A 10,987-nucleotide genomic window follows, 5' to 3' on the forward strand; every position below is an offset into this window, starting at 1 on the left:
AAAACCCGGAGCTTAAGGTTAGCGTTGAGGCGCTCTATCAAACACCCGGGCTTTTGTAGCTCCAGATATGTCGAGCGAGTGAGACCAGAGTAATCAGGTAGATGGTTACTTCAACATGCAAATCTGCCTTCAACATGCAACGCCAGGCACTCTATACCATCTATACTACACACAATCAACATTACCATTACAAACGACCTTTAAATATCGTCCTGACTGAGAGGAAGAAATAATTTATCGGTTGTACGGAGCTGCAGTAATGATCCTCTCAGTCCTCCTGCCGGAACTTAGGTCTTTGATCCAGCACCAAGGGAGGCAGCAGGGGGTCTTGGCCAGTCTCGGTAATTAAGGAACATCCTATTTCAACACAGGTGAAGGTAGGGGGGGGGGCAGATGCTGGACAGGTAGATATAAAGGTGATGGTGGTGACGGTGAGTCTGAGAGCATCCCACGAGTCGGAGTCTGTGATATCTTTACCGTTGCTGGTAATAGATAAATAGAAAAACAGATAGATAGATGGATGGATGAATCTATTAAGACAAAGATAAGATTTTTTTCTAGTTTAACAGATGTATAAGAAACAAACAAATACATAAACACATACATACATACATACATCCATCCGACAGAAAGCAATAGTGGTTGTGTATGTGTGTATCCGTATAAAAATACATGGATGAAAAGAACGGGAGGTGCCGGTATGTTTGTACAATATATACAACTGCACTTGGACATACACTTTGTTGCGGGGTATATAATGACCAACTTAAAGACTTCATTCAGCACAAAAGACTGGTGAACGTGACCTGCCTTCACTTTCTTCCTTTACACGAGGTCTTGACACATACAGTGAAACTTATCAATAATCTAAAATTATTTCTCAATTTCAGCCAACAATATTTTACGACTTATCATTAATCTCAAGCAGGAACACGTTTTGTATATATCTAAATTTCAACGAGAATTGTTTTGTTTTAAATGTGAAGTGCGTGGCTGAAAGAACTGAACAACTTAAATATTTCTTCCATGTTCTTGTAAGACTGATCTTTAAACTTAAGATGGAGGCTACCTTCTATATATCTAATATCCTTCCAAGAATATGTTATAAAACCTGACCTGACCTAACCTAACCTAACACCTACTTAACCTAAACTAACCTAACTTAACCTGGAATATCTAGCTAAAATACCAGCTTCTCCTAAACTGTTGCCATTAATGTCTTCATCAAAGAAACACTTTCTTGATTTTCTGCTCAAAGCTGAAGTTATACCGACCGATGAGACAATATAAATTTCCTCCTGAGAAATATTATGTGGTACCGTACTGCGCTATGCTGATCCTGAAGTTAGTATTATATTGTCCAAGGTTTTCAAAATATGAAGAAGAAAAATTCCAGAAAATATTTAGATCATTAAACAAGAGGTTATCGTCATAATCACTTGTTCACAACACACAGGCGCTTTATTGACGTTGTCCCTCACGAAAGGTCATAATGTTTCCTAAAAAAATATTACTCTCCAGTGCTCCCTGAGCCTAGTGTGTACTGAATCAGAATACACACAATCTTAATAAAGGCCGCAGCAAAAAACTTGGTGTTTCATCATGAGCTGCTCGACAAACGTTTATACTATACAACTATAGTGAGTTGTTAACACAGACTGCGTTGTAAGTGTAGAGTACATCTTCTAGCGCATTCTTGGCATGCGGAAGACCAAACAAATTGAACAGTAAATTATCCATAAAACAAACAACACGACACACTCATACAGTAATCTTAAAAAGCAAACAATGTCTGTCTACGACTTATATTATTGACGACATACTTGATCTAACAAACGCTACACTATACATTTGGTGTACTGTAAGACTTGGGCAACACCTGAGAGTAGCTTTCATCGCGGGAACTGCAAAACACTCAAGGCCGAAATGCCGCCACATGCCCGGCCAAAGCTGTTATCACACACCCTTTATATCTGCCTGTAAAGTGCCTCAGCAGCCTCACCACCACTTGTGATAACTTCCCCTGGTGTTAAATTATTCCTTTAGCTTAATATAAGTTAAAATTTTTCTCTCAGAGAAAGTTAAAAGACAAAATGTGTAAAATAATGGTTTGGTCGAGGTGAGGGAGCGACAGGGTGGGATGGGTCAGTGAGCTGCCAACACTGGAGGAGAGACCACGGTGCTGCTCCGCTCTCTATCTCTCTCTCCCTGGCTCCCCGGCCACACTCACTCACACGCCCCTCAGGTGAGATCCTCTCCTCGTCAGGATGTTGTTCCTGCTTATCCACTCCTTCTGCCGGAGTCACTTGCTGAGAAATAGTTCAATCTCAGTTCTAAATATGTTTACTAAAAATGATTACATGAAATATATCATATTACAAAGCGAGTGTGAATTGAAAACATTTCAATCCCAACATCTATAAATACGCGACGATTATGAAATCTTTCTTCTCTTTCAGACGGTGTGATATAAACAAGTGCTATGCCCTGAGAAGATAACAAAAGAAGATGTCCGTTTTGTGTACTACAGACCATGAATTTGAGAAAATACACTTCATATAAACTCTATCAAGAGACCAACAGTGGTGCGCAACAAGTGTAAAAAAAAATGTTTGTAACTTAAAATGGATAAAAATGGAAAATCCACTGAGTGTAGAAGCTAATCTGACAAATGTGAAGGACCTAGTGGACAATAATAATAATAATAATAGTGAAGGAACCACAGACATTGTCAACAAATGTCAGTTCATCACCAACAAGACGGAGGGATCGTCGGGAGGGAAGTACCAGTTACGGCCTCGGTCACTGCAGGCGAGGCGTCGCTCTGACAGTGAGTGGAGTCTCCAGGACACGCTGAGACACAAGCCAAGGGCGCCACCGCTCTCCAGGTACCGCAGGAAGACTGCCAATGCCCGGGAGAGGTACCGCATGCGGCAGATCAACACAGCCTTCGAGAATTTGCGTGGTGCGTTGCCTTCCTGGGTGTGTAGTCGACGAGCAGCCTCCGACATGACCAAGATCACCACACTAAAACTAGCCTCCGCCTACATCAGGTCCCTACAGGACATCCTGGACGGTAACGCCCACCAGGACACCTGCTCCTGGGTCCTCTCCAGCATCCTAGGTGAGGCCCCTAGCCCACAGGAACCCCAACCTGAGCAGTACTCCATAAGCCCAAACAAGACCCAACAACCTCCTGTCTACGTAACTCAAGAATCCGACTTCGTGTCTCTGCTGTGTAACTCCTCCGACTCAGGAGTGTTCCAGAACAACCTGGAGACGTTCTCGTACCTGTCACCGATATCGGAGACAGAGGCCGTGGCCCTCCTGCTGGGGACTGACCCTCCCCGCACCTGGAGTGACAGTCAACACACGCAGCTAGTGACGTAATGGAGTCCCTTTACTCACCTTTTGAAACGTGAGTTGCATATTATACGAAGGTGACAACGATATCTTATAGGTCACCAAAATTTATGCTCATATAAAAAAATTATATATGCCAGTAACTGACCTGTATGTTGAATATACCGAGTTAGTTAAACAATTAATCTATTACTGCACAGTATGTATCGTGTTTAGTGGCCTTTAGCAGTGTTTAATAAGTCTTACCTTTATAACGTAAATGAAAGAAAGTCAGCATTCCTTGATAATTTCTTTATAAGTGTAATTTTTACAAGAAATGTCATGTCAATGTCTAGTATAACCAGCACTCAGAAGTTGTGGTTTGGTGAAGGTCAAAGTTGTGTAGATGAGAGTGTGATCTCTTTATCGTGTTAACAACCTCAACTGGCGCTGAAAGTTAAATATCCAAGTTAATCAAGTTTACGACTGTTGATAAGATACAGTTTTTCCTTCAGTTACCAGACAACGAAGTCTTTAGTGGCCTCATAGTGCCTCTTATCAGCCCGTCACTCTGGCTCGTAACATTCAACGTTGCTTAAAATATCTGGAATAATCTGCGTCTAACAGTATCAACTAGAACCGCTGCATCTAAGTTATCTGTGTGGTCGTAATGGCGACTTATTACAGTATTTGTGAACCACAGTGGGTCAACAATTGTAGGTCATATATGTCCTTATCATCTGGTTTATAAGGTTAATATGGTCGAGATATTATCAGTGAATAGTAACGACATATTATGGTGATGTTTATTACGCACCAGAGGACACTATCCTGATCAGTATATCATGGGTTGTGGCCAAGATGAAACAATCGTCTCAGAAGACACTACTTGTTAACACCTTTCATGTGTTCTACCGAGGCTCAAGTTTCTCTTACTTACATTTAAAGTTTTATAAATAACACAACGCAAAAAGATTTTATCGTCCCGGAAAATATATATATTATGTCTTGTGTTGAACACGTAGCAGGCTAAAGTTGGCGGTCATGTTCCTCTCTTACCCCGGGTTAAGTAAAGCTGTCAGCTTGAAACAGTCTTTCTCTCTGCAGCTGGAATTTATCTCAACATTTTCTCTGCACACTAGTAACATGTAGAACATTTTGATTCTCTTTCTTACATAAAACAAATTACTATAATTAAGATGGTTCGCTGATGGTATGTGATGAGTCCTGTGTTAGCTACATAAGAACTATGTATCAGCCCCAGCGAAGCTTGTGCTGGCTGAAGCAGATGAGACCTCAACTCAAGAAGTTAATGATACAAAGGTCACATTCAGTGACAAACGTTTGACCTACTTTATATTATTCCATAGTCCATTGTAACCCTTTATATTCATGACACTGAGAACAAAACAAAACATAATGAAGCACAACATCGTATGAACAAACACACTCCAGATAAAGTAACATAATTGTGTCTTTATTACAGCTAATATTAGTAACACGTACAGTAATGTTTGGAGTCGTCAGTACTGTGGCACCTCTCACTCTGCCGCAGTCCTCCACCATACTCATACACCTCAAGCTGTCGCAGAGTACATAACATTAAAGTTTCACATGATATTAACGTCACACAACATGTCTCAATATCTGAAGCTGTACAGTAAACACACTACACTTAACGGTGTTGAAGAAGACACGGAAAATACCGTACACCAACACCTGTTACTGTAACTAAGTGTGTTAGGAACTCGGTGTGTAGCACCAGGGCCATTTTGTGTATGATAGGAACTTAATATGAGTGATTGGACCTTAATGAGCAGTGTGTCAGTGACGTGAGTTACCTGACAACTTACAGGTGTGTTTGGTGATAATGGCTAACTGTATACACTGTGTTAACCACATTTAGTTTATAATGTGGTACAGGTCCACACAGCCTCCAGGGTACAGTGACTGTCATGTTGTGTCTTGTGGACCCTTGTGGTGGCCACTATGGCACCATTGTAACTTAGTGTTGTGTATTTAGTAATTCTAGTCAATAGGTTTGTGACATAGTTAGAACACTGTATAATATATATGATGGGTTTAGTAGTCTGTATTAGTAATAACAGGGAAAAATTAATATATGTTCGTGTATGCATGTATATAGGATATATACACATACGTACTCATAGTTGTATAGTAATTTATGTACTATTAGTGTCTTTCTTGTACACACAATGTACTATACATCACAGCATGGATGTCTAGTGCTAGCAGAGAGCCGAGGAACACTTGTAAGATGTAGCCCCAGGCAACTTTCTACACCAGCAGCTCTCTCTCTCTCTCCTTTCTATTTGCTCTGTACTTGTCTCTCTCCTGGGGTTATACTATATTTACATTTTGCTTTAACTTGCTTTTAGTTTAACCACATACCCTCGACTTGTATTGTACCACATGTCTCTACCTCCTTGTCCCCTTGATATCACCTGTTCTCCACCCCTTCTCCACCCATACCCATACAACTCTCATCTCACTCCTCCGTCTCCTGCTGACAGTCACTTAACCTCTCCATGGCCTCTACCTATCTAGCAGTTAACTCTCCTCCACCACCAATCTAATCCCTTCTCGGTCTCCACCTGACCTCCACCATCTGCGTCTTACCTGCCAGCTTTCTCACCTCTACCTGGCCTTCACCTAGCGCGCGCTGCACGCAAGACGGATAATGTTGAAAAAGTACCACAAACAGGATATCTGAGCTGTTAACTTATTTATGTTTAAAAACAGACAATACGAGCCTAATGATAATCGGGTAGTGCTACTTAAGTTGGGCGTGACTGTTTCGTGGTACTTACATTACATTTACCAATTTGTGCGCTCAGCAATAAATCACTACGTGTACAAGTTTCATTGTTTATGTTTCCTGTTTGTTATGAATAAAGGTATTTTATTATAGTGAAGTTTATATAAACCTTAAATTATGAGTCAAATATATGAAGGTTTTCTGATATATAAACTAGATATAAGGTTATAGTGTCGTGTGTATGTTTATATAACATTAATTGTGTCACAATAAACAAAGGTTCTCAGATACATGCATAAATTAGTCACGATTTAGGTGTTAGTGTCGCGGGTCAGTCCAGTAACAGCAGCAGACACAACAACTCTGGTTACTATTCAAAGTAAAACATTCCTAACCTTTTACATGAAGCATATATCACTATTCCCTTACCATTATTATAGTCCTATATATTGTGTTAATATGCAAGTAATGTAACATCTAATTTGGTTATTTTCGTCCCATCTTCAAGTATCATTATATCATATATCACGTGTTAGTAGTAATTAAAGATCTATCATGTCATGTTTAAAATCATGTTTCTCGTCATTGTGTCAAAAAAAGAAAGAAAACTTTCAGTACTATTATAAATTTAAATAGCCATATATATATATATATATATATATATATATATATATATATATATATATATATATATATATATATATATATATATATATATATATATATTTTTTTTTTTAGGGGGGGGGAAGTTATTCGGATTGAGGTGTAGGTCAGTTACGTTCCAAGTGACCTGATTATGTTGGGATCTCTTACGGCTATTCCAAATCAATCGTTTTTTCAAGAGTGTTCAGGGACGCTTATAACCACAACTATGTACAATCAGTGAATGTTTGATTGTTATTCTCCATGTTTGGTACAATATTCCTGAGGAAAAAAATAAAGAACTAGGCAAGAAAATGTCAGGTCATCAGCAACACCTGGAGTCGTCCTTTAAAGCTCCGAGGTAAATATGTAAGACCATTTACTGGTAAGATTACCGTGCTTTAAGCCAATCCTAAAGCTTCTTTTAACGCTTTGTGTCACACTCATTAGCCATTCATGTATCTTGTCCCAACGCCAACCAATCATCTGCTTGCTCTTTAACAACCTGGGAGGCAAACACTACACAGGTCATTTGTATTCACTTTTCGCCTTAAAGAACAAACAGTGACGAGCATCTGTTTGTTGGTGTGAGCTGGGAGGCCGACGACAGGTGATTATTATCCTGCCTTCATCTGTAGGTGAAACTATTACCTGTGTTGCTGGTGACTTTAAGAGATTTGATCTTCTCTCTCTCTCTCTTAATAACTCTTCGTGTAATCCTAGTTGGTTAGGAGAGATGGTCAAGAGATTTGTAGACCAGGAGAGGAATTTAAAGATATTAATTAATGGTGTTCAAAAAGTAAACGCTTGATTTTCTAAGATAAATAAATAACACACCCATACCTCCATCAACCAATTTTACCGGACAACGTGTTGAAGGATCCAGTGAACATACTCAAGTCAGACACTAAAGACCCAGATGACTGCACACATCAACATATTAACCAGTGTGTGACTAAATTGACTGAACTCACCCACAACCCACCAGGAACATCGATATAAACAGCATAATAAGAAGCACCTGATCTAATGGTTAGGTTTTTTCGTATTTTCTCAAAAGGTTTCGTCTCTGAGTGGAAAATGCGGTGGGTCGTGAGCCGTAACTTAATAACCTGTGATAAAAAAAAATATATCCATAACACAACCCTGACATAACAGTCACAGTTTAGTTCATTCACACAACAGTCACAGTTTAGTTCATTCACATAGTTTCAATTGATTTTTTTTTACTAAAGACCAACACAACTGAAATATGAATCTCATGTACATAAAGACTACGACACAAGAAGCCCAGTCACGCATGGCTGGGTGACTGGTGTGCTAAGTGACCGCATGGCCGAATAACTAACTGATGAATTAACTGAACGCATGGATGACTAGCATACCGGTCACTTAAGTACTACAATATGAGTCACACTTACTTAAATACGACATCATGACAGTCACACTTAAGACATAACGTGATATGTCGACTCATTTCATCAGTTACCTCGCTATTGAAACCTTAAATCACTCGTAAGTAAATCACCACCACTGGACTTATCTTATTTGTGGGTATTTAAATATAATTACCCAACTATTAAACGGCGTCCCTGTGGTCATTAGAAATCCGTTTACAGTCCAATCATTTCTTCAAACAAGGGAAAATTTTCCGCTGTGGTCATTCGTAATCCTCTCAACGTCGTATTCTTGGTAGATTTACATAATTACTCAAACAACCAATATCCAGCGCTGTGGGAACTATGACGTCATACCCGGGTTGGCATAAGGTCAAGAGTCATTACGCTGTGAGCCACTGCGTATTGTGATGAAGATGTATTGTTATTAATGACCATCTGAGGTCAAACGTCGGGCATTAGGACGTCAATGGGGGTTAAGCTGAAGGTCTTCGTTAATCACTTAGTAGTCAGGACTTTTTTTTCAGGGAAGAGAAAGCAGGACGCTCAGCTGATTCTTCTTTACGTTACTTTCGACAATGAGACTGGAATTATACACATCCCACACACACAGTAAACATGGACTTCCAAGAGGTTCCTAGTCATAAGACATCATCAATGTTTATAATAAATCCTACAGTTTATCAATAGTCATCAATATTCAGATCATAGACACTAACCCCCTATAGTTCCTTATATTATAGTCAAAAGTGTCGTTGTTTTTTGACGATGAAAATATTAACAGCTCTTCACGAGGACTCGAGCACAGGACTAACAGACTGCCAGCTCAGTGTGATTATCACTCCGCCACCCTTGACCGCGTTATGAAAAATACAAATCAAGATTTTATCCAGTTTATGGAAGAAAGAAAGAAAGAAAGAAAAATAATAAAACTGGTCTGGATCTGATATTAAATCCCTTACGAGACAATATATAGAGAGAAAATTAGCCGAATTGGGATGATATGACTTTGGACTTTTCTCCTGGAAAAGTGACTCATGCATAAATCGATTACAATAACTTCCCTTCGACAGAATGATAACGAGAGCAAAAATAAAATCAATTTGCAGATATTCTTATTTTTTATCTATATGTAATAATGTAGTATTAGTGTAATGATGCGTGAAATTACTGATGTAACACCAGCTATGTTTTTGTAGATAAATTACCGCCCATTAAACTACATAACTGTATAAACTATCTATAAATCAGTCTACTACGTTTTTGTTTACACCACGCACCTTGATCATTAAATAACAACTTAAAGTCTTGGAGTATTTATTAAAATCAATTTGCTTCTCAGTACCTAACCAAACCATAACTCTTCCGACTTATAACATGAATAATCCACCAGGTGCATGTCGACAACCAAGGAATAATCCACCAGGTGTATGTCGACAGCCAAAGAATAATCCACCAGGTGTATGTCGACAACCAAGGAATAATCCACCAGGTGTATGTCGACAACCAAGGAATAATCCACCAGGTGAATGTCGACAGCCAAAGAATAATCCACCAGGTGTATGTCGACAACCAAGGAATAATCCACCAGGTGTATGTCGACAACCAAGGAATAATCCACCAGGTGTATCTCGACAACCAAAGAATAACCCACCAGGTGTATGTAGAATATCCGCACCCGGGTGGCGCTGACGGCAGCCAAGGAAGAATAATCCACCAGGTGTGCCGGCGACAACCAAAGAATAACCCACCAGGTGTATGACGACAGCGAAATAACCCCACCGGGTGTATGACGACAACCAAGGAATAACCCACCAGGTGTATGACGACAACCAAAGAATAACCCACCAGGTGTATGACGACAGCCAAAGAATAACCCACCAGGTGTATGACGACAGCCAAAGAATAATCCACCAGGTGTATGACGACAGCCAAAGAATAACCCACCAGGTGTATGACGACAGCCAAAGAATAATCCACCAGGTGTATGACGACAACCAAGGAATAACCCACCAGGTGTATGACGACAACCAAAGAATAACCCACCAGGTGTATGACGACAACCAAGGAATAACCCACCAGGTGTATGACGACAGCCAAAGAATAACCCACCAGGTGTATGTCGACAGCCAAAGAATAATCCACCAGGTGTGGCGAAGCGTTAAGCAAAGGCAGCCCACCAGATTTGCTGCGTGTCGACAACAGGGGCTGCCATCCACCAGGTAATATGACGTAACGAAATAACCCACCAGGTGTATGACGACAGCAAGGAATAATCCGCAGGTGTATGACGACAACAAGAGGCCGCACAGGTGAATGTCGACAACAAGGGGCTGAAATCCACCAGGTGAATGCCGACAACCGAATAATCCACCGGTGTGTCGCAACCGGAATAATCCACCAGGTATGCGTGACGACAGCAAAGAATAATCCACCGGTGGCAGCGGCGACCAGCAGAGATAATCCGCAGGTGTATGACAACAGGAATAATCCACCGGGTGTATGACGACAAGGAATAACCCACCGGGTGTATGACGACAACCAAGAATAATCCACCAGGTATGACGACCAACCAAGGAATAATCCACCAGGTGTATGTCGACAACCAAGGAATAATCCACCAGGTGTATGACGACAACCAAAGAGTAATCCACCAGGTGTATGACGACAACCAAGGAATAATCCACCAGGTGTATGACGACAACCAAGGAATAATCCACCAGGTGTATGTCGACAACCAAAGAATAATCCACCAGGTGTATGACGACAACCAAGGAATAATCCACCAGGTGTATGACGACAACCAAGGAATAATCCACCAGGTGAA

General features: G+C 40.4%; 1 protein-coding gene across 1 annotated transcript; it reads left to right on the forward strand.

Annotated features, from left to right (window-relative positions):
- The first annotated feature begins 2,154 nt into the window (after positions 1-2,154).
- Positions 2,155-6,273, forward strand: LOC121874998. Its single transcript, XM_042379355.1, has 2 exons — positions 2,155-2,245; positions 2,460-6,273. Exon 2 carries the CDS (start codon positions 2,635-2,637, stop codon positions 3,388-3,390), a length of 756 nt encoding a protein of 251 aa, XP_042235289.1. The 5' UTR covers positions 2,155-2,245; positions 2,460-2,634; the 3' UTR covers positions 3,391-6,273.
- Positions 6,274-10,987: the final 4,714 nt, after the last annotated feature.

The sequence above is a fragment of the Homarus americanus genome, unplaced genomic scaffold, assembly GCF_018991925.1.
Source record: "Homarus americanus isolate GMGI-L3 unplaced genomic scaffold, GMGI_Hamer_2.0 scaffold13381, whole genome shotgun sequence".
Classification (NCBI taxonomy): domain Eukaryota; kingdom Metazoa; phylum Arthropoda; class Malacostraca; order Decapoda; family Nephropidae; genus Homarus; species Homarus americanus.

Bases quoted from the DNA above. Each gene is read 5' to 3' on its own strand.
- LOC121874998 (XM_042379355.1), top strand. From the start codon at position 2,635: ATGGAAAATCCACTGAGTGTAGAAGCTAATCTGACAAATGTGAAGGAC.